Here is a 24,658-nt window from a genome sequence, read left to right as displayed (position 1 = left end):
ATCAAAAGCAGTTGCAATGTACACACCAAATGACTTTCCTGGTATTATTCATAGCAAAACAGCAAGGAAGAACGGATCGTCGAGAATATGAACAACAGTTCAATCACAATTCTGTAGTCTGATCGAGTTCATTTCAGAGGATCAGTGATCAACACTACTACACTGACCCCTTATTACATATATTACGTACTGTAGTAGTAATAGTCTAATAGATCAAGATCTTTTGGATGAACAGACTTCACATTTTCAAGTATTCCAGTCCAGACACTCCATTGATCAACCCTTTCTTGTAGTGGCCCGTTATATAATCGACCAGTGTTGTTCCACAGTATATTGGAGGATTCTCTTCTGAGGTCAACTCCTTGATAGGCTCATAAACTCTCGCTGTAGAATTTTCTTTTTGAACTTGCTTGAAGAAACATCCCACAGAAACTCTTGAACCTTCCTTGGCAAGAACTCTATGCGTGACGCTTACGTATTTGTTGTTCGAAATGAGCTGCACCAACATGTATAGCCATTGTTATTCTAAATTAAATTGCAGCTAGCTAGACGAAAAGGTCTATCATCAGAAAAGGCAATACCTTTTAAACAATACAATGGTCGCCTGCATGAAATCTCCAATCTTCACCACGAGAGCTCCGGGAATAGGAGGGACATCAATCCACTGGTTTTGATACAAAAGCTGGAGTGCATTGATATTGTCCTGAAGTATGATGGTGAGAAAAGACAGATCTATGTGTTTGCCAATACCAATAGTTAGTTCAGGCTCAGGGCATGGTGGACAGTAATGACCGACAATAAGCTTTCCCTTTGCACAATCCAAGCCTATAAGGTGATCAGGCTCGAGGCCAAGTCCCTCCGATAGAATGCAAACAAAGTGATAACTAATTTTTTAGCATACTTCGAGTACTTCATAATTATGGCTCTGGAAACTGATAATTGATAGAGCATTAGTTAAAGCGTCTATAATAAACCCTGTAAAACATCATCGTTAGAATAGAATAAGCAGAGATCGTTCTTTCCAGGAAATTGAAGAGAACTCTAAACTTTTAGTGTTAATAAATAATGAGGGGTTTGAGATTGATTATTAACTACTAAAATAAAACCTAAATTATTATTTACATGATCGACTTCTCTTTAACAAACTTAAACCAAATTTACCATTACACCACATAATTACAAGTTCGAACCTATCATGCATTCTAATTCAACCAATTACATACTTTTTAAACACCAATACAATTAGAGCCTTAGGGGATCATCTAATCGTGCAAGATTTCAATTAACATTTAGATTGACTTAAGGCCTAATCTAAATTTACATGCAATCGAATTCAATAACACTTAGAGTAGAAATCAAACAAGATTACATTTAAGCACTAATTTTTTGTTTGGGGACATGTTTCATGTATGGCGTCACCCACCATGGTTTCACATGCAAATTTCCAGAATTTTTACCACTTTAATCAACACAAACCGAACCTACTTAGGGCATGATTCGATTTGTGTTAATATGGTTGATGAATCTAGAGACTGCATCCAAGCACTAAATTCATATGCACATATCTGAAAATTATCTAAAAATATGAGAAAGATGATTAAAACACAACAATAGAAATACAAACTCAATAATTATAGGAAACCATCAATTCGGCAAAGATCCAAAAATCCAATAAAACAATCTGAAAATTCTAAAACAAATACAAACCAATATTTCCACATAAATAACAACTTACAATCTTCATAGACAAAAAATTGTAGATTAACACAAATAGACGAAGCCATGGAGATGAGTTGCGAGAATCACACGTTGTAGGAACCTTGGAGGTGTGTCTTCAATAGTGAAACTCGGTGGAGATGATGATAGTTTTGGGGTGGACGGCTTGGCTAATTTGTGAGGGAAATTTATGGTGGTGTTTTGGTAGAGTTTTGGCTCTTGAATGCTAATGAGAAGTGATGATATTTGGAAGGTGAAACCATGTATATATAGAGGAAAGATGTAGGGTTTGAAATTGCTTCTTTCTTCTTATAATAATGTCATGCTTTAATCCCTTAAAACATGGAAATTTTTATTCCCTAAAACATGCCATGCTTTAATCCCTAAAACATGTCATGCTTTAATCCCTAAAACATGCCATGTTTTATGCCTTTAATAATCATCTTATATTTAATTGTTGCATGACTTGGCTCCATCTTTTTTTTCTTTAATTATCTCTTCAATCCAATCTGAAAATAAGAAAATAAAATCATAAGTAAGAGATAATTAGTTTCAAAACCTAACAAGGATTCCTAGTCAAACTAGGACTCTAAACCAATTATGCGTTTTAACTCATGTAAGCACAAAAATGCATCCAATACCGCTCAAGACTCTTACTACGACTCAATGACTTAATAGTACAACAATAAGGGCTAAGCAAAGTACAAATTGAGGTAAAAACGTGTTAAGAACGTCGCAGAAAGTGCTCATATCAACTACCCCACACTTCGCTTTTGCTAGTCCCTTAGCAAAACAAAACTAAATGAGACACTATTGCCCCTAAATGATTGTCTCAGAATCTCAAAAATTTCAAGTTTCATAAACATGCTTCATAGTATGAATTAATCAGATACGAGACAATAAGCATTTAACATGTTTAGTCAATCCAATCCTCCTCACAAGGCATACTCTCTTCTTTTCACTCAGAGTCATGGTTATCATTCACACATAAGTATATGCAAGAGAAAGGATATTAAGACATCAAATAACTTGCATATTTCAACAAATGAAAGCACTTTGTGAATAACATATGAAAACCTCACTTAACAACTTAAGTGCACCAATGGACCAAAACCACATGCTCAACTCTTGTGATCATCTCCACAAACCAAGATTTGCTCATTTTATGAATCATTAGGATCATTAGATAAAGTAAATGTTTAGGCGTAGCTAAAGGCATGGAATATCAAGGAATCACAAAGGTAATCCTATAGACTTAGCAGAGTAAACATCATCCTTATGACACCACACACTATCATAGGCCGAATATAACAAGTTGGGCACAATCATCATTCTAACCACAAAGTGAACATGGACAAAGGTCAAGTAAAAATTTTTAGACCTTCAATTACAACTCAACTCCAAATCACAAATGAAAGACAACATAACATTTTTTCTTTTCTTGCCGAGTTCATCATTCTCTTTTTTTTTCTTTTTCTTGTTATTTTTTTTGGCAATGCTTGCTTAAAAGCTTATTGATTTTTTTTCAAATGTCTTCCACCCCACACTCATTTGATGTATCATCACAACATCATCTCAATAAGAATTATGCCAAATCTATAGGACAAGGTAGATGTAACTATACTAAGCATGGAGATAACATATGTGATGAATAAAAGGCTCAATGTAGGCTCAAATGTGGTTCAACTAAGGGGTCCCAAACATGACACATATAGGAATACATGGTTGTTTGGTTAAAGTGGTGGTATTCCTAGAAATGATCCATAAATCATTTTCAAAATCAGAGCATTTTATGACTTAAATGTTTCAACAATCACAAAAGTGAGTTTTAGTAAATTCTAGAGTCTATTAAAAGTTATGACACATAGTTATTGAATATGCAAAGAATAGTGAGGTTCATGAATAATCACGAAATTTCAAATTACATCTCATGAAAATAAAGTACATATAGGCTCAAAAACTCACAGGTTGTTATGGACTTTAAACTGACCAAAACATGTATGTCATAATCAATCAATCCAAATCTCACATGTTCATACCAAATCCACATCATCAATGAAACTTACAATTCAATTCGTATGAAATGCAAAACCATCATCTATGTATTTTCGAGACATAATCATCCTAGACTTTAGGGGCATCCTAAGACTCAATAAAGCAATACAATTTTTGTTCATTCATTTTTTGGATTTTTTATATCATGACACAAACAATAAATCAAAGCAAAAACAAACAATCAATGATCTTGCAACCCTACCCCACACTTAGAAAATTACATTGTCCTCAATATAAGCTCAATAGTAAGAATGTAATTCACAAGCATAGAATAAGATCACATATCAACACATATACAATTCAACTATAAGAGTGAAGGGATTAGAAAATTCAAACTCCCGTAGACGACTCCTCCACAGATACGGTTGAAATGGGTTGCCTCCCATGCAGCGCTTGAGTTTTATAGTCTCTCAGCCTAGATTTTCTCATGTTCATTCTCCGTTAGGCGCATCTCTCACAATTGTCTCCTTATACGTGTGCTCCTCAAATGACTCATGGTAGGGCTTAAGTCGATGCCCATTCACCTTGAATGCCTTCCTTGTTGTATTACTTTTAATCTCAACTGTACCATGAGCAAACACGTTAGTAACAACAAATGGGTCAACCCAACGCGAACGAAGTTTCCCTGTAAACAACATAAGCCTCGAATGGAATAACAGAATTTTCTGGCCCACTTGGAACTTCCTTCCTCTAATCATTTTGTTTATTTTTTTTTCTATTTTCTTTTATTCTTCATTATTTTTTAGTCTTTTTTTTATTCTTACGAAATCTATAAGTGAAAGTATTACTAAGTCTAACTGATTTTATTCACACACAATCCTAACATTTAAGGTACGTGGAGCAGATGAGCTAACTGTGTAATGGACTGAAACAGTCCCAGGTAAGGGTCTTGCTTTATCCGATATACCTTAAAAGTTAGAATATCATTTTCTTTTGAAACTATATAATCTATTTATACAAAGTTATTTTCTAAGTTATAAAGCGAGGTGGTCATGCGGCCTAAGTATGTTGTCTAGACACAAACTCATTCTTTTGTTTCAGAATGCTGGATAGCTAGATTCATAGATAGTCGCAAGACATGACTCATTTGTTGGACACCACGGAGGCTACACCCTCGAAAGGATGTTTCCACTATCGACTCCATCACCGAGATGTATGTCAGTCTATGGGCATCTGAGATCCAATTTTGTAAACCTTGAACTATGTTAATAAAAATAGCATGCCCCCTACTCAGCTTGGAATAAATTTGTGTGTTAGACTGCTCGCAAAGTGTTAATAAAAGCCACCCTCAACCCCAAGTGACCTTAGCAAGATACAAATGGAGGGTTAAAGTTAATATTAACAAAATGGACTTTACATATTCCGTTCACTTTATAACTTACAATAAACTAAGCATAAATAAACATTTTAGTTTCCTTAATTATCTAACTTGTAACAAGTATCATATATGCATACAACAACAAAATGAAAACATTTATAACTAGAAAAAAAAGGTTAATTTTTTTACCAAGTACTGTTCACGTTTGTTTATTTACTGTGCGTACTTTACTGTTACCGATTACTGTTCATATACATTAATTTTTTTTATTCTTCCTTTTTTATTTACTTTTTACTGTACACAAAATTTATTTTTACTTCTTTTTTTTTTTACAATTTACAAGTATTTTTACATTTTTACACTTTACAAAAAAAGTAAAAAACAATTTACAGAGATTTACTTTTTTTTAAGATGTAAAAGAAATTACTTATAATTGTTTTTACTGAATGTTACTGGTCACCGTACTATTTACACGAATTTATTTTTACAAATATACAATATAGTACAAAATTAACACTTCAAAGAATTGAGATTTTCTCAATTCCCCGTCAATTGCGCCAAAATGATAGAGCGTTAGTTAAAACGTCTATAATAAACCCTGTAAAACATCATCGTTAGTATAGAATAAGCAGGGATTGTTCTTTCCGGGGAATTGAAGGGAACTCTAAACTTTTAGTGTTAACAAATAATGAGGGGTTTGAGATTGATTATTAACTACTAAAATAAAACCTAAATTATTATTTACATGATGGACTTCTCTTTAACAAACTTAAACCAAATTTACCATTACACCACATAATTACAAGTTCGAACCTATCATGCATTCTAATTCAACCAATTACATACTTTTTAGACACCAATACAATTAGAGCCTTAGGGGATCATCTAATCGTGCAAGATTTCAATTAACATTTAGATTGACTTAGGGCATAATCTAAATTTGCATGCAATCGAATTCAATAACACTTAGAGTAGAAATCAAACAAGATTACATTTAAGCACCAAATCTTTGTTGGAGACATGTTTCATGTACGGCGTCACCCACCATGGTTTCACATGCAAATTTCCAGAATTTTTACCACTTTTAATCAACACAAATCGAACATACTTAGGGCATGATTCGATTTGTGTCAATATGGTTGATGAATCTAGCACTCAAACACAATCTTAGGGAATGCATCCAAGCACTAAATTCATATGCACATATCTGAAAATTATCTAAAATTATGAGAAAGAGGATTATAACACAACAATAAAAATACAAACTCATTAATTATAGAAAACCATCAATTCGGCAAAGATCCAAAAATCCAATAAAACAATCTGAAAATTCTAAAACAAATACAAAACCAATATTTCCACATAAATAACAACTTACAATCTTCATAGACAAAGAATTGTAGATTAACACAAATAGATGAAGCCATGTAGATGAGTTGCGAGAATCACACGTTGTAGGAACCTTGGAGGTGTGTCTTCAATAGTGAAACTCGGTGGAGATGATGATAGTTTTGGGGTGGACGGCTTGGCTAATTTGTGAGGGAAATTTATGGTGGTGTTTTGGTAGAGTTTTGGCTCTTGAATGCTAATGAGAAGTGATGATATTTGAGAGGTGAAGCCATGTATATATAGAGGAAAAATGGAGGGTTTGAAATTGCTTCTTTCTTCTTATAATAATGACATGCTTTTATCCCTTAAAACATGGAAAGTTTTAATCCCTAAAACATGCCATGTTTTATGCCTTTAATGATCATCTTCTATTTAATTGTTGCATGACTTGGCTCCATCTTTTTTTCTTTAATTATCTCTTCAATCCAATCTGAAAATAAGAAAATAAAATTATAAGTAAGAGATAATTAGTTTCAAAACCTAACAAGGATTCCTAGTCAAATTAGGACTCTAAACCAATTATGCGTTTTAACTCATGTAAGCACAAAAATGCATCCAATACCTCTCAAGACTCTTACTACGACTGAATGACTTAATAGTACAACAATAAGGGCTAAGCAAAGTACAAATTGACGTTAAAACGTGTTAAGAACGTCGCACAAAGTGCTCCTATTAATAATCACACAATTAATATCCCTATCACATCGTTTGAATGATACCATTTGATTTGGATGACGTGACTTCAAATCTATATTTGGAGATTTCGTCACCAGTTTACTCACTCTAAGATCAACAGATCATCATCAGGTGGAAACAATAAAAATCAGAGAGAGATGAACGTATATAATATGAATGGCATTCATTTCAAAGGTAGAAAACTAATATGAAATGATAATATATCTATCATACTATGTGGACAAAAACTCTTAGGACGAACTGTAACTACAAGATTTCATCTCTGTTGAGGGACTAGATTCCTGAAGACTACAAAATTCTCATACCTGCAAAACTCTGGCAATTCCTGAGGATCAAGTGGCTCATCAGTACCCATGTCACAAAAGAAAGCGTCCCTCCACTGTACAGAACTTAATTCAACCAAAGTGTTGCTACCAACAAATCTGACCTTCCTCTTGGGATCCGTAGTTCCAATAATACTCAGCCTTCACTTCCAGCGGGAGCTCATGAAATCCACGTATCACCTGCAGCATCTCCTCCAACACTTTGTTTGGTATCCCAATATCCCATGGTTCACCACCTGAAACAACCCCACACTCTCCGCATCCTGCCGGACTCCATAAGTCACCTCTGCATGCCTGCTCATGCGAACCGCTGCGTCAGCCAGGTCCGCCACCGGAATACTGAACTGAGTTTGGGTTACTTTGCTGTGATCAATCGGCTGGTGGAGAAACATTTGTAGGATTTTCTGCATCGAGAATGCCTTTGACACCGGTTTTGAATTCGTTAAAGTCTTTCAGCTGTTTGAGAAGAAGATCTTGGTTGCTCGAAGTGTCGGCCAACATTTTGTAGTATCGCGAACAAGATCAAAGATCGTGGCCCTCGCTCTATCGCGAAACCTAACTAGGTTTCATTTTAGTTTTGACTTAGATAGGTTATCTGGTTTGTCTTACAGTTTGACTTAAAAATCTCTAAAAAATTGAAGACTAAGGTCTTTAGGGTTAAATTCTCGTTTTAGTTAGACACATATTTACTTGACGTACATACATATTATGATATGAAAATCCGCATGGACTCTGTGATTCTGCGCCAAAGCGATTAGGTGTTATGCCGATTCCTAGTTACCACGGCCCGCTTATTGACTTTAAACATATTAAGTACAACTAAGTAAATAAATTATTTCACAGCTAATTATTCAAGGCAAATACTCATGTTGATGCATGAGACAGGAAAGTAAAATTGGATATATTTTAATTTTATTCTTATTTCTGTAGAATACATCTGGTGAGATTAAACATATCACCCTTATTTATGATAACCCCAAACCCCTTCAAGCAGTTTCTCACTCTTCCTTTACCACTTATTCTAATCTTTCTTCTGCTCCGCCACACCTTGATTCTTAGTTTCTTCGTGAGTTTTTATGCCCACATCAACTGAAACATCATTGGCAGAAAAGTCAATTTCATAGTTTGTAACTAACCTCATCAAATAGTCATATGGAGGTGGCAGCGGCTGGCCACACTTAGCACGCTTCTTCTTAAACAAGTCCTTCTTTCCAAGACTAACAGTTCCTTTCTTTTCCAAATTCATAGCTTGAGTTGAAAGTGCATGAACAGGGGAGATACCTTTGCCTGTGGCGGCAATAATAAAGGGTTCAGCCTGTTGTAAGAGCCATTCTACTGTCTGACCATTGGTATTGTGACCAAGATCATGAGTGAGTTGAACGATACGAGCAACACATTTCTTTGGCAAGCAAATACCGCATTCTCCACTTTCAACCTTTTTGTGGCCATCTGTTGTTGAAGCCTTGCCATGGAGGACATAACTGCTACCACTGGAGACATTAGTTGACAACTTTGGTAGTGATCCCATTGTAACCAAAGGAGCTCAGGTATTTGAATGTAAGAGAGCTCTTATGTTTTCTTAAAGATGGCAATGGTTTTATACAAAAATATGTGAATGCATATCGGACCAATTTGTTATTCCCAGGGAAAAAATTGTTGTTTTGTTCAAATATGTATTCAAATGTTAAATGCTACAATTCATTACCAATGATAGCTTATGCACCTTTGCTAAAAAATGCAAAAGTATTCAATTCTTACCTTACGTTATCGTCGTGTTTTCGAGCCATATTCATGAATGTGGATAAAATTTTACGTAAAGATTATCACGAGAAAAAAGAAATTACAGAATCAGCTGAGGCTGTCTTTGGTTGACAGATTAGCAGTTTACCAAAGTACATGTTGGTCTTTACTGTCAAGTTCTATAAGTAAAAATAGAACACGTGTATAAATCGGAAAACGGTATATATATATTATTCGATTTTCGTACAAATAATATATAGTGGCTAAACAAGACAATTAACAGAGTTTACGGTCCATTTAAAAAATACGAAGTAACACATATCGTGTATTAGACTATTAATCACTTTTCAAACGAAATTCTACATATGTAACTAATGTAAGTATAAACGAAAAAAAATTATTTGTTCAAATTCAATTAAATGGTCGCAACTTCCTAATGACATAATGAAACTAAATGTTGGTGAGTTCATTCTTTGGTGGCAACATAATGGGAAAACTAATCTATTGGTAACTATGCTTCACTGTAGTCACGTTATGTTTCCCGCATGTCAATGCTATATTAAAGTAAATAAAGTAGCAATTAGAGTTGTTTTGCTAGTTGGTGTTTTGTTTAGTATTTGTTTGTAGAAATTTATGATATTATTTCGGGTCATTGTAATCAATGGTTTAGGCTTAATGTCCTCTTGTATTCGATATTTTCATTAATTAAGACTCGAGGTACATAAGCTATGCTTTCAAAAAAAAGTGTCAGAACAAGTAAAAGAAAATAACACAATATAACTCATATAAGTTGTAGTTTTCCTGAATTATGTAATAATGTATTGGACCAAGTCTTTTTTTTTGGGAATTCATATTTAAGAGTTTAATTAGTAACATGTGACAGACGTGACAGAGCGTGTGCCGTCCAGATTCGTCTGTTCCAGCGCTGGCGATGCGCGACAATGGCGCAAATGGTGCCGGTCGTGCTCCCCCTTCCCCTCCCAGTGCTCCTATTTGTGTCGGCTGAAGCTCCAACGCCAACCTACGACAGCTGAAATCTTGAAATTTCTGAAAATTTCAAGTTTTTGGGCATCATGTGAAAAATTCCAGATTCCGGCCGCCGTAGGCCGGCACTATCCGCGTCGTCGTCACGCATCACCGGCGCTCGACGAATCCGGACATCTAGAGCCGAGAATTTCTGTATATATATATATATATATAAATCCCAACCATCTCACTTTTACACATACCGGTCATATTGAACTAATGACCTCTGCACTCTCAGTTTAGAACGCAAATTAAAAAGCAAACCCTTATCCTACATGGAGGCTGAAGCTATTAAAGCCGGGTTGTTACTAGCACTACATCAACAATGGCAAGAGATTGAAGTAGAGAGTGATAATGTGATGGTGCTTTCGGCGTTAGCTAATGGCGTGGAAGACTTGTATGAACTTGCGATTATATACGAGGATTGCAGGTACTACATGCAAGCTTTCGATTTTATTTTGCTTAGACATGTTTTTCGAGAAGCGAATGGCGTAGCTCATAGGTTGGCTACCCTCACTAGTAAGTATAGTATAGATGAGCTTTGGATAGGTGATATACGTGATATTATTCAGGATGATTGTAATGCATTACGATGTTTATGCATTTTGTCCCCCTCGGTGTACCATCTAAATGATATGAATAATGATTAGGTGGGAGATCACCGACCTAACGAGCTCCCGCTCGGTTTCAAAAAAAGAAAAAGAAAAAAAGGTGACACTAATCAATTACATCGATGCTTTCAAGGTTTTTCTTTATTGACAATGTCATCAATATAATAGCAGGCCTCTCAAAACAATATTTAATAGTAGGCCTCAAGTAATGTTAATGTATGCTGGTTTAAGCGGAGATAAATGTACGCTACTTTGCACTGCTGCTCAAGCCAAAGCAAACATAGAGCTTATGAGTTATGAGTTGAACATGCAGCATGCAGGTGTGGCCTCCTGATGCTCATTTGAAGTTTACCACAAGATCATGTTAGTTGATTGCCTACCCTAATGAAACAAACTAAAATAGACTTTCATTTCTTTGGAATAGAGAGCCAACCCTAATCTGACACTGTAAATTGGTGCAAGTACCATAGTTTTACAACAGTGCAGAAAATAGTTTCAAAAGAAAGGACATATACATACATGTAAGATACCAAATGAGCAAAAACTAAAAAGAAAAGGCATTCTAATGCCAGTTATACCAATCTTACACAAGTAGTGTTTACACTACACCATCATATGCTTCAAGTATATCACCCGGTTGACACCAAATAACTCTCAGTCAACTGCAGGTTTATTAGCATAGATTTCTCTCGCTTCAATTAAATCGGCAAGATAACGTTTAGATAAAACTTCCACTTGCTCAGGAAAGGACTTCAGTGCATGCTGACCGATATGTTTGACCATTTGATACCATCGCTTTTGGCAAACATCTCCAGGCCTATGCTCAAGCAGATCATCCCAATCAACATCTTCAATACAGCACGCATCCAACCTATTGAGAGCATCAAGCAGCCGGTAGTCATCAATATCGCCCCACAACTTTTGGCTTACTAATGGTGATGTTAACTGGTTATACCACTTCATGCTGCAAACAGCATTTGTTCTTGTCCCCAACGTTTCACTGATTGCCTCCCAGCAAATGTTGTCTCGCAGCATGCCATGCTTGGTTTTCTTTTCCTCGAAAACCTTCACACGCAGATCCATGTTCACTAAATCAAATAAAGTCTCGTACTCCTCTTGAGACCACCGTCCTTTCTTCTGATTTGGCAGTTTTATACGCCGCCATGCATCCTTGACATGAATTCTATGTTTGCCAAGCTTGTCGCCCAAAGTTCTCCAATCAGCTCCCTTATCTTTTTGGAATTTTCTTACCTCTTCATACTCTTCATGTGTCCATTTACGTTTCTCGGCTCGTTCAAACAAAATATGGGCTCTATAATATACACTTTTGAAGGGTCTCCATGGTAAGGCCGCGCCAATATCCTTCCAACAAGTTTTCAATTCTGGGTGGTTTTTGACTTCAGGGTGAGACTTACTACGCATAACCATGTCGAGGCCATCATTGCCTAAAGCACGTTCCTCTATGTATCTTAAAACAGCCTCTTTCACAATCTTATCTTCTTCTTCTGAAAACCGTTTACCTCTTACAAGGTCGTCATGCTCGTCACTTGAGCCATCAGACAATGAGTAGACCTCCACATCATCAGCAAAACTAACTCTTTTCAATGCTTTTTTAGGTGCTGATTTTTCAGAGTTGTCAGGAGCCCCGATGCTTTTTTGGGATCTTAAGTTACCTTTACTTGAGCTTGACCTGGTCTTTTTCTTGTCTTGATAGCAAACCTCCACAATACCATGTTTCTGCGACTTGGACTTCTTCCTTTTCTTACTATTTTCTACATTTACAGCATCTGATTTTCTGTTAGAGTCAGTGCCTGCATCTTCAGCCACAGAATCCTGCATTTCAGTTCCTAATTTCTTTCCACGGTTTCTCTTCTCTTTCATCCTCTCCTCAAGTACTAAACCAGTTGTGTCCACAGTACACCCTTCTAATTGTTGACTTGCTACTTCAGCCTCCATTCCATTACTTACGGTATTCCGCTCCAGTTCACACCCCGTGTATTCCCTCTTCTCTTTCTTCTTTTTCTTTCCTCCATTTTTGGTTATGATTGCAACATCTCCATATTCAGTCGCCATACCCGTTATGCCATCCTCAAGGATTTTCTTTCTCTTCTTTACATGACCAGTGGAGTCCACATTCTCCAGGGTTTTCCCAACTTTCTCCTCTTCATTAATGAGCTCCTTTTTATTAGACATATTCTCTATAATCATCCCATCTCCCTCCTTTTCCCTCTTCCTTTTCTTTTTCTTATTGGCTCTTTCTCCACTATTCATATGAATTCCATCACTCTTGTCATATTTTGGATCCTCAACTTCCTTTGCCATTTCATCCCTACCAACATCAAGCACAGACAAATTTCTTTCAAATTCATCCTTGTTTGCTTTGTCCTTCCCCTTTTTCTTGTGCGTTTTCTTCTCTTTTCCTGATTCGAACTCCAAAGATGTCCTTATTTTCCTTCCCATATTAGTTTTGCTCAATCTAGAACCCAAAAAAAATATTTAATTCAATGACTAATGAGTAGTTTTCCTAATAAAATAAACCAGCATCTCGTGAAACAGGATGATATATTGACACACATATGCAACGATTGATGTGTCATTAGATTCTGAAAAGTATGTGCCAGGCAAGAATAACACCGATACAATCACAGATTTATGCTAACTCCTTACAATATGCGATTGGATACATAACAGATTCACATTATCCAGGATAATGCTTCAACAGAAAGTGTAAAAGATACTTAAGTTCCAAATTTGTTCTCCACCATGCAGCTTCATTTGATACACTTACAAAGATCCTTAAACAAAATTTAAGTCTAAATTTTTTTTATACCACATAGCTCAGTCAAAGAGGAATCAGTTGCCTAAGCAAAGAGATTAACTGTTATCACTTACCACCATTACAGATTAGCATATTGAATTAAATGAGTACCATAATCACAGAGCATATTCCCCATCAACAAACAACAATAAATTCACTGCAAAACAGACTATTCAAACCCAAAAGCTCAGCCACAAAGAAACTAACAAATTACAGTTGAATTACAGCAATTTAAAATTAAACTGGTTGAATAAAGAAAAGCTATCTAGAAACATAAGGCTGCTTGGATAATATATATTGAAATGAGGATGCAGATTGAAAAGCTTACTTAAACTTGGATAAGTATTCAACAGAAATAACCAAAAGAATAATCTACTCTTTATCTGGGTTTGGCTTTCTCTGAAAACTGACTAAATCCCAAGTAGTGGAAAAATAATGAAACCTTATGCTTATCATCCCACAACTTCTTCCCAGAGATGCGATGCAGAGAAGAAATCAGGAGTAAATATCAGAATTGCCTAGATGTGAAATCACCTAGGCGCTTATATTTCTTGATCGTAGAAAGCAAGAAGTTTGAGCGTGATTAAATCTATAAGTCCTGGAGGTCAAAATTTTACCTACATAAATTTAGGCTTAGTCTAAACAACTAACATGGACAGTCTGTAAAATCAACTTTGGGGTTGTACTTGCTTCACAACAAAGCATGATGCTTTACAGACTTGGATGAAATGGTACCATGCTGATGCAAAAAAGTCTGGCCACCATTACAATGATTGGAGGAAACAGAAAAAATATCAACAGAAAAGGCCAAGTTGGATTCAAATCTTGTGAGATGCATTAGTAGTTGTTACGCGAATCATCATAAATTCTGCGATGGAATGAAGTGGAAATGTTTAAAAAGTGGAATGAAAACTCGATCAGACTCTCAGGAGCAATATCTTGGTCTACTTAACCATATTGGGGGTGTAAAGCAAATAAGATGGAAAGTTTTTCCATAGAAAAAGTTAAAGTATTCCAGGTGTGTAACCATAAAACCAGAGCCATTCCAATTGGATATCTATAGTGTTTTTAATATGGTCACGCACTAGAAAGCTGCACAGAATTCTCATTCTATTTCAAATCAAATGGTAGCAGAACTAGAAGAAAGTGCAACCTTTACAATTCATTTTAATCATACAGTTGAGACAAACACACTTTTCAGGAAAAATGGAATTTATTTTATTATTCTGCATGGATCAAGCATCATGTAACAAGTCAAATCATTATCATCCTAATCACACACTAACATGACTAAAGGGCCAAAACTGAGATTATCCTAAAGATCATCTACTTTGGATCTTCAATTAATGAACTTTGTGTATCTCTTGTTATGATTGCATGGAATTTGCTGTCCAGGACACAGAGAAAAGAAGGAACCCCAATTGAAACCCAGATTCTCAATCCAATACCCAATTAGAAGTTTAAATCTGTTAAAGAAAAACTATAAATAATTACCAATCAGGAGAGGCAGAAGATAGTAAGTTGTGACGCTAGCTTATAGAGAGAGAAGGTGGTGGGCAAAGCCGAGAGAACAGAGACAGGCGAGATAAAAAAGAATTTAGCGTTTGGAATTGGACAGAACGTGTTTTGAGACAGAAGATGAAGAGCAAAGAGCAAGGGAACAAAAAGAAAGACAGTTTTCCTCTGCAACCTAATATACCAAAAATGAGGGCAGCATTGTCAAAAAAAAAAGGGCGAAACAATATCCTTGAAGCTTGGCAACAGACCAACAGTGAAACGTACAGTGATCAAGAAATAGTATATAGTAAAATTGTTGGTTACTCTGGTTATTAGAGGCGAACATGTGTATACAGACTGAACACCACCCGTCCTGTTGTCCCAGTATCTAACACTTCTAATCGTGTTCTAAGCAAAATGGCAGTTCAGCTTAAAGAACAAGCATACTGATTCAATACCCTAATCAGATTTATAAAGGAACCCAAAACCTTTAGCTATTCCTGAAACTTATCACTTCTTATTATACAACTGGACTAACTTTTTTTTTTCCAAGGGAATTTCAAAACCGGATTTAAGAACAGGATTTCAAAGACTGCCCATATGATATAAGAACCTGAACGCTTTGCCGTCTCCAATAGAGTTACATTTATCCAATACGAAGCTTCACAGCAGTATGATACAAAGCTAATAGAAAAACACAAGTACCCTATTTGTTCTTACTCGATTCTACACTACAGATTTATAGAGTTCAAATACTATTTGGATTTTTTTGTTAATAAGTAATCGCAGAGAAGCTATATGTTAGGTAGATTAATTGAATCTAGATGTCGAGATACAATATTTCTATGAGATTTAGAATTCTCCCCAGCTTTCCTTTCCGGATTGAGGTACCAGAGACCACGTGGCCAACAGTCACAACTCGATTGATTCAAATCCAAATACACAACCCCAACAAGAGAATGCACACATGCCATTAATAAATACCGAAAGCAGAACCAGCATTGGTTCAAAGATACCTTTTGAGGCAAAATTACCAATTCAAGAGCCCGCTAAACAAATCAAAATACTCTCCGAACCACTCAGAGTGATCTAAAATTGTTAACTGATGTTCAAATACAGAAAATGATCCGGAACTTCAGATTCATTTGTATCTAAAGACATTCATTGTTTTGTTTCTCATCAGGCTTACATATTCATGAACTGAATCCTCAAAATTCCCAGTAACCTATCCGAAATCGATTCCCAGCACTCCCTAAACTAAAATTATAATTCCTAATCCAATTTCTAGCGCCTAATTCAATTTCAAATTAACATCCAAACACAGTACTAACAACAATCCATATATCAAAAATGTAAAATAAATTCACAAAATCAAACCATGACTGATAGCAAAAGAAGATCTAACCTCCAATACCCTAGAACACCCCAAAGCTCGTCTCCCTTCTTCTTCTGCTTCACTCAATTAGGGTTTCGACTGGGAGCGGGAGCTAGACAAAGCGACAAGAGAAAAACCTATTTATAGTTTTAGTAGCTTAACAGGCCTGGATAATCACATTTGTATTCGGGCCTGAATACCCAAATTAAAAAGCAAGGGACCATATTTTAATTGTTTTCCGAGAATTACAAGAAAGTTCTCGAACGTCATCAGGTTCGTGTTTCTCCAACTTAATAAAACCCAAAACGGCAAAACCCTAAAAGCTGTTTCTTCTAGCCTCTTCTCTTATCCACACTCTCTCTTTGCTCTCCCTCAGTCTCTCTCTCTGAAGCTTTGGAAATGGCGTCCGCCAACGCGCTCACCTCTGCTTCTATTCTCTGCTCTCCCAGACAGGTACGAGCTTCTTGAATCGAATTGTGGTTTCATTGTTCTAGTCTCAGTAGCTTGGAAATTACTTTGGTGTCCCTGGAGGTAGTACTGGGTTTGTGGAAAATGGAGTTATTGATGGTTCATTGGATGTGTGTGTGTGTGTTTAGTTTGGCTTTATTGGAATAATTGTTGAGAATAGAGTTGGGAGTGGTGTTGAGAATGTGTGTGTTGAATTGTGCAGAGCTTGAGTAGGAGGGTGGGTCAGCAGCAGAACAGCAGGGTGAATTACAAGCAGTCCAGGGGAAGGTTTGTGGTGAGAGCCTCTGCTAAAGACATAGCCTTTGACCAGGACTCGAGGCGCGCTATGCAGGCTGGCATTGATAAGCTGGCTGATGCTGTTGGCCTCACTCTTGGCCCCAGAGGTAGTACCCTCTCTTTGTTTTTGTCTTAAATTGGTATTGTGTTTGTAATTCTGTGAGGATAGTGAACCCCAGAGTTGTTTTTGTGCTTGCTTTGTTGTTTGCGACTTTGCGCAAATTTGTAGTTTTTATTTGCGTGTGATTGTGTTTCTATAGGGAGGAATGTTGTGTTGGATGAGTACGGTAGCCCCAAAGTGGTTAATGATGGAGTGACAATTGCCAGGGCTATTGAGTTGCCTGATGCTATGGAAAATGCTGGTGCAGCTCTCATTAGGGAGGTTGGTGACCTTTATGCGTTTAATTCAATTTGTTACGTGTGAGTGATTACTAGGCTTATTTTTGGTTATCCTGATCTATTGTGGGGTTTTAGGTTGCGAGTAAGACCAATGATTCTGCTGGTGATGGCACAACAACCGCATCCATTCTTGCGCGTGAGATTATCAAGCTTGGGCTTTTGAGTGTCACCTCTGGTGCAAACCCGGTTTCAATTAAGAAGGGGATTGATAAAACTGTATTCGCGTTGGTGGATGAACTAGAGAACAAGTCTAGGCCTGTTAAGGGTCGTGATGATATTAAAGGTACTATGGTATCTCGTTAAGTTTTAGATTTTTCTCTTGAGCTTTTCACATTCCTAAACAAACTGTTTTATTTCTTACAGCTGTTGCATCCATTTCTGCTGGAAATGATGAGCAAATTGGAACAATGATTGCTGATGCTATTGACAAGGTTGGACCTGATGGTGTTTTGTCCATTGAGTCATCATCCTCATTTGAGACTACCGTTGAGGTGGAAGAAGGAATGGAGGTGTGTTTTTTTTACTACTCTCTATTGCATTTTGTATATGTTTATCTTCCGCACTGTAAAATATGTATTTAGCCTTGTAACAAAAGAAATTATATGATTACTGTCTGATGTGTATTGTCGCACCTTGCAGATTGACAGAGGATATATCTCCCCTCAATTTGTTACAAACCCGGAGAAATTGATTGTTGAGTTTGAGAATGCAAGAGTCTTGATTACTGACCAAAAGATCTCAGCTATCAAGGACATAATTCCCCTGCTAGAAAAGACCACACAGTTGAGAAGCCCTCTGCTTATTATTGCTGAAGATATCACTGGGGAGGCTTTGGCGACTCTTGTTGTGAACAAGTTGAGGGGTATCCTTAATGTGGCTGCCATCAAAGCTCCCGGCTTTGGTGAGCGCAGAAAGGCTCTCCTCCAAGATATTGCCATTTTGACTGGTGAGTTATTTGATTTATTTTATCAAGTTTATATGGTTTAACAACAAGTCAAGTCCCCATGGAAATCAAGTTCCCAAGGAGTTCCGCGACTGTTTTGTTTTGATGAAATTGACAAAAAAATTCTGTGTCTGTACTTGGTATCTTCAGGAGCTGAGTTTCAAGCCAATGATCTTGGTATGTTGATTGAGAACACCACAGTTGAGCAGCTTGGTTTGGCCAGAAAGGTGACAATCTCAAAGGACTCGACTACCATCATCGCTGATCAAGCTTCAAAGGATGAGTTGCAAACTAGAATCGCACAGTTGAAAAAGGAGTTGTCTGAAACAGATTCCGTATATGACACCGAGAAACTGGCTGAGAGGATTGCCAAACTATCTGGGGGAGTTGCTGTTATAAAGGTTGGCGCTGCTACTGAAACTGAACTTGAGGACCGTAAGCTTCGTATTGAGGATGCCAAGAATGCTACATTTGCTGCCATTGAGGAAGGAATCGTTCCTGGTGGCGGTGCTGCATTGGTACATCTTTCAACATGTGTCCCGGCAATCAAGGACAAACTTGAAGATGCAGATGAGAAGCTTGGTGCTGACATTGTGCAGAAGGTAACAATTATGGCTCAGTATTATGGGCCTGCATATTAATTCTGAAAGTGCCAAGTATTATTCTTGAAGCAGTGAGCAATTCATACTGGGTTTTAGCTTCATGAGCTGAAACATGGTATTTGGAAATTTGGTCTGTTCAGCTACTTGGATTAGTTACATTTTTGATACCTTGGTGTTTCATATTCGATGTGTGTTCCATTTGGATTAAAATGTACTTAATATCGAATTGATTTGCCTGCAGGCTCTCGTAGCACCAGCAGCGTTGATAGCTAAAAACGCTGGAATTGAAGGTGAAGTGGTGGTGGAGAAACTAAAAGAGAGTGAATGGGAGGTTGGCTACAACGCAATGACAGACACATATGAGAACTTGGTGGATGCTGGTGTTATCGACCCAGCAAAGGTTACAAGATGTGCTTTGCAGAATGCTGCTTCAGTTGCTGGAATGGTCTTGACGACTCAGGCTATTGTAGTGGAGAAGGCTAAGCCCAAGTCACCTGCTGCTGCTGCTGGACAAGGACTTTCCGTGTAATTTGTAGTCATTTTAGGTAGCCAGAATTTTGATATAGAGGTCTATTCAGTGCATTTTGGTAAAAGTGGTTCGATGGATTTTTCTGTACGGATTTGGCAGGATTAATTATTTCTACAAAAAAATTGAGCTGGAAGTATTGTAATATTAGGTGTTTTAGTAGAGCATTCGGTTTGTTGTTCTCCCTGATAGCATTCGGTTTGTTGTTCTCCCTGATAGCATTCAATCCCCTGTGGCTCATGCCCGTAAGGGTAACATTCAATGGCGTACCTTTTAGCATAGGCCTAAAACTGAATGGGGAGTATCAGCTGCCTTCGCCGACATCTTGTTAGTCGACGTTTTTGATTTCATGATAAAATAATGAATGTCCAATCATTCACTGGCTTACCTCTTATCATAGACATAAGAGTTGGTAGGGGTATCAGCTACCGTTGTCGACATCTCTGAGTTCAACTATGAGTGTTTTATATGAAACAACGAGCTACTTTCAGAACCGAAACGAGCAGCAGAAGCTACCGAAAGTGCATTATCTGTGGAACCTTTTGTTGGTCTTAGATTCACACTGGGGGCTCCTCGCATCTTCCCCAAAGATGGCTTTCTCACATCAAAGCTCAATAAGCGCAATGTTAAACAATGAAAGGCTCTGGAATGAACCCTTTAGAATTCCAAGGACATCCTCCTACTTGACTAATCCAACTGCAGAGAAGTACATTACAAACACGTCAAATACAGGCTAATTTTTTAGCTGATGAGATTGCTTACAACGGCTTCGAAATCAATTGCTGATGTTGTACAAGTCTTTACCCCTTTCAAATTGTAACGCCCTTAAGTGTTACAATCTTGTTGTGAACTTTTTCTTTCTCAATCAAGGAAAGGAAAGGGTGTGTGTTTTTGGTAATATGATAGCTTCTCATTTTGAGGATATTGCGTTCCAGCACCGCAAAAAAAAATTAAGAAAAAAAGAAAAGCTGAATGGGTGGGTGAAATTTAAATAGAGAATCGAAAAAGAAATTCCAAGTCATATCAGTTGTCACAAAAATGGAATTGAAGTTGAGAAAACTCACTATTCCCCATTTGATATGCAATATTCCCCAGAGACTTAGGGGTGTTAATTGAAAACCGAAAACCGAAAAAAAACCGAACCATAATCGAAAAAAACCGAAGAAAAAAAAAACCGCACCAAACCGCAAAAAAACCGCACCAAACCGAAAGATTTGGTGTGGTTTTAGATGGGATGTTTGGAAACCGAAACCGAACCGAAAAACCGAATATATATATATATATATATTATAAAGAAATTATATTATTTATAGATATATTTAATATACATAATTAAATATGTTATCGATCGAGACCCAAACTTTATCAAAATTCGGTGAATTTTTTACTATATCTGTATTTATATATGCTGATCACATCCGACGGTCGAAATTTAATAATTTGAATTTTTGATATTGGAACCACAACATGTCTACTAATGTGGTATAACTTGTTTAGTGGTCTTTTTGCAAATGTATGCAGTTGTGAAGCAACTATATCTTATAAATAGAATTTTTCAAATCTGTCTGCATGATGCGTTACGTATAGTGAAATATGATTATGGTAAAAAAATCACATATTTTCGATAACGTTTGTGTCCCGATCGAGGCGGTCAACCCTTTTTACGCTTATTATCCCCTATGGGTAGCCTTATCCCTGGAACGTAAAATTTTTGAAAATTTGACACGAGCTGCTACATCACATATATGTGAGAGTGTGTGCATGAAAAAATCCACCAAAACTAGTCAAGGAGGGGGTAAGAACAAATTCACTTAATTAGATGAAATTAAGTTAATGTTGACCACATCGATCGAGACCCAAATATTATCAACATTAGATGAATTTTTTACCATATCCTTATTTAAATATGCTGATCACATCTGACGGTCAAAATTTAATATTTTGAATTTTAGACATTGGAACCACAACATGCCTAATAATGTGATATAACTTGTTACCACTTTTTGCAAATATATGCATTTGTGAAGCAACTATATATTATAAATAGAATTTTGCAAATATGTCCGCATGATGTGTTACGTATTGTGAAATATGGTTATGGTAAAAAATCACATCTTTTCGATAACGTTTGTGTCCCGATCGAGGCGTTCAACCCTTTTTACGCTTATTATTCCCTATGGGTAGCCTTATCCCTGGAACGTAAAATTTTTGAAAATTTTACACGAGCTGCTACATCACATATATGTGAGAGTGTGTGCATGAAAAAATCCACCAAAACTAGTCAATAAGGAGGGGGTAAGAACAAATTCACTTAATTAGATGAAATTAAGTTAATGTTGACCACATCGATCGAGACCCAAATATTATCAAAATTAGATGAATTTTTTACCATATCCTTATTTAAATATGCTGATCACATCTGACGGTCAAAATTTAATATTTTGAATTTTAGACATTGGAACCACAACATGTCTACAAATGTGGTATAACTTGTTTAGTGCTTTTTGCAAATGTATGCATTTGTGAAGCAACTATATATTATAAATATAATTTTGCAAATATGTCCGCATGATGCGTTACGTATTGTGAAATATGGTTATGGTAAAAAAATCACATCTTTTCGATAACGTTTGTGTTCCGATCAAGGTGGTCAACCATTTTTACGCTTATTATCCCCTATGGGTAGCCTTATCCCTGGAACGTAAAATTTTTGAAAATTTTACACGAGCTGCTACATCACATATATGTGAGAGTGTGTGCATGAAAAAATCCACCAAAACTAGTCAAGAAGGAGGGGGTAAGAACAAATTCACTTAATTAGATGAAATTAAGTTAATGTTGACCACATCGATCGAGACCCAAATATTATCAACATTAGATGAATTTTTTACCATATCCTTATTTAAATATTCTGATCACATCTGACGGTCAAAATTTAATATTTTGAATTTTAGACATTGGAACCACAACATGCCTAATAATGTGGTATAACTTGTTTAGTGGCTTTTTGCAAATGTATGCATTTGTGAAGTAACTATATATTATAAATATAATTTTGCAAATATGTCCGCATGATGCGTTACATATTGTAAAATATGGTTATGGTAAAAAAATCACATATTTTCGATAACGTTTGTGTCCCGATCGAGGCGGTCAACCCTTTTTACGCTTATTATCCCCTATGGGCCTATGGGTAGCCCTATCCCTGGAAGGTAAAATTTTTGAAAATTTTACACGAGCTGCTACATCACATATATATGAGAGTGTGTGCGTGAAAGAATCCACCAAAACTAGTCAAGAAGGAGGGGGTAAGAACGAATTCACACTTAATTAGATGAAATTAAGTTAATGTTGACCACATCGATCGGGACCCAAATTTTATCAAAATTAGATGAATTTTTTACCATATCCGCATTTAAATATGCTGATCACATATGATGGTCAAAATTTAATATTTTGAATTTTAGACTTTGGAACCATAACATGCTTACTAATGTGGTATAAGTTGTTTAGTGGGTTTTTGCAATTGTATGCATTTGTGAAGCAACTATATCTTGTAAATAGAATTTTGCAAATCTGTCCGCATGTTCTTTTTATTTCGTTAAGAATCAAGTAGATAGACAAAGAAAGAAACTCCGATTTTTTTTACAAAATATCCGAAAGAAAAACCGATATAAACCAGAGAAAAACCAAACCGAACCAAACCGAACACAATTGGTTTTTGAAAAAAAAAGTGAAAAACCAAACCGAACCAAACCGAATAAATAGAACGGTTTGGTGTTCGGTATCACCTATAAACCGCACCATTCACACCGATTAACACCCCTACAGAGACTTATGCCAATTGATAGGTGACGTTCTATTCTACCAAAGGCATGAGGATTCAAAGACATAATCTGCTTTATGCATATGTAGTTCCACGAATCTCCGTCTCCAAAAGCATTTGAAAATGAAAACTGGGAATTGCACGTTCTAATTAGATGCCGCCTCTATAAGCTCTATAAAGTATGAAAAAAAAAGAGAAAATTAAAGATATATCCAATATTGGAGCCTTTTTTTTTAAATTAAACCCACACTTAAATGTTTTTTCAATCTAAACCCAATTTTTTTTCTACAACCCTATTTTGCCCTTTTGATCATTTTAGTTTCCTTAATCGTAGCATCTATTTATTGTACATGTTTAATTCAATCCTACCATTGATTTTTCACTACTTTAAATTGCTGAAAGATTTGATTTCAATTTTTTTTAGAAAAAATTCTTTATATAGCTCATATGAGAGTTTTAGAATACAAACAATACTCCACCTTTTATAGATCGTACGAGAGAACACAAAGGTTGTTGTGTACTTGTATCATTCGTCATTTTTTTAATCTTTTGAATCTATCAATAAGGTACATATATTATCCATTATATATATATATATATGTTTTCTCAAGTCTTTTGTTTTCGTATCATTGTACCATGAATATTTTTCGTGTGGTAAATCTTTTGTTCTAGGTTTCAACCTTCATATTTTTTCACTCTATGTTGTTACCTAATAAATAGAAACATGCATATTAATATAAATATTCAACATATCGAAGAAATATTTAAAATTAGAGAATCTCTAACAAACAGGTTGATGTAAAAATTACCTAATAGATAGATACATGCATATTAGTATAAATTTCAAATTCAACCTACCAAAGAGATCTCTGGAATGATAAAATACCTAACAAACAGGTTGATGTAAAAATTACTATAAGAGATGTTAGCTTTAAAGATAAATACCTAATTTTTAGGTTGTAATTAAAAATAAAACCTACTAAATAGAAATTTAAATTTTTTATCTCTACCTCAAACTAAGGTTGTAAATAAATAGTTGAAATGAACTAAATTA

At 36.0% G+C, this 24,658-nt stretch overlaps 3 protein-coding genes and 1 pseudogene across 3 annotated transcripts; 1 reads left to right on the top strand and 3 right to left on the bottom strand.

Annotated features, from left to right (window-relative positions):
* Positions 1 to 238: 238 nt before the first annotated feature.
* Positions 239 to 7,998, bottom strand: LOC126788859 (deacetoxyvindoline 4-hydroxylase-like; annotated as a pseudogene).
* A 520-nt stretch (positions 7,999 to 8,518) lies between these two features.
* Positions 8,519 to 9,025, bottom strand: LOC126787319 (transcription factor TCP20-like). Its single transcript, XM_050513224.1, has one exon. It carries the CDS (start codon positions 9,023 to 9,025, stop codon positions 8,519 to 8,521), a length of 507 nt encoding a protein of 168 aa, XP_050369181.1.
* Positions 9,026 to 11,270: 2,245 nt separating this feature from the next.
* On the bottom strand, positions 11,271 to 16,668 carry LOC126788857 (uncharacterized). The gene is made up of 2 exons (XM_050514867.1): positions 16,595 to 16,668; positions 11,271 to 13,350 (listed from the first exon to the last, which is right to left on the bottom strand). Exon 2 carries the CDS (start codon positions 13,332 to 13,334, stop codon positions 11,529 to 11,531), a length of 1,806 nt encoding a protein of 601 aa, XP_050370824.1. The 5' UTR covers positions 13,335 to 13,350; positions 16,595 to 16,668; the 3' UTR covers positions 11,271 to 11,528.
* Positions 16,669 to 16,871: 203 nt separating this feature from the next.
* Positions 16,872 to 19,967, top strand: LOC126788858 (ruBisCO large subunit-binding protein subunit alpha). The gene is made up of 8 exons (XM_050514868.1): positions 16,872 to 17,017; positions 17,235 to 17,415; positions 17,569 to 17,690; positions 17,783 to 17,990; positions 18,071 to 18,216; positions 18,347 to 18,653; positions 18,801 to 19,252; positions 19,494 to 19,967. Exons 1-8 carry the CDS (start codon positions 16,964 to 16,966, stop codon positions 19,779 to 19,781), a joined length of 1,758 nt encoding a protein of 585 aa, XP_050370825.1. The 5' UTR covers positions 16,872 to 16,963; the 3' UTR covers positions 19,782 to 19,967.
* Positions 19,968 to 24,658: the final 4,691 nt, after the last annotated feature.

Source organism: Argentina anserina, chromosome 3 (genome assembly GCF_933775445.1).
Source record: "Argentina anserina chromosome 3, drPotAnse1.1, whole genome shotgun sequence".
Lineage (NCBI taxonomy): Eukaryota > Viridiplantae > Streptophyta > Magnoliopsida > Rosales > Rosaceae > Argentina > Argentina anserina.
The sequence above is the reverse complement of the archived record's forward strand: the minus strand, read 5'-3'. Positions and strand labels throughout refer to the sequence as shown.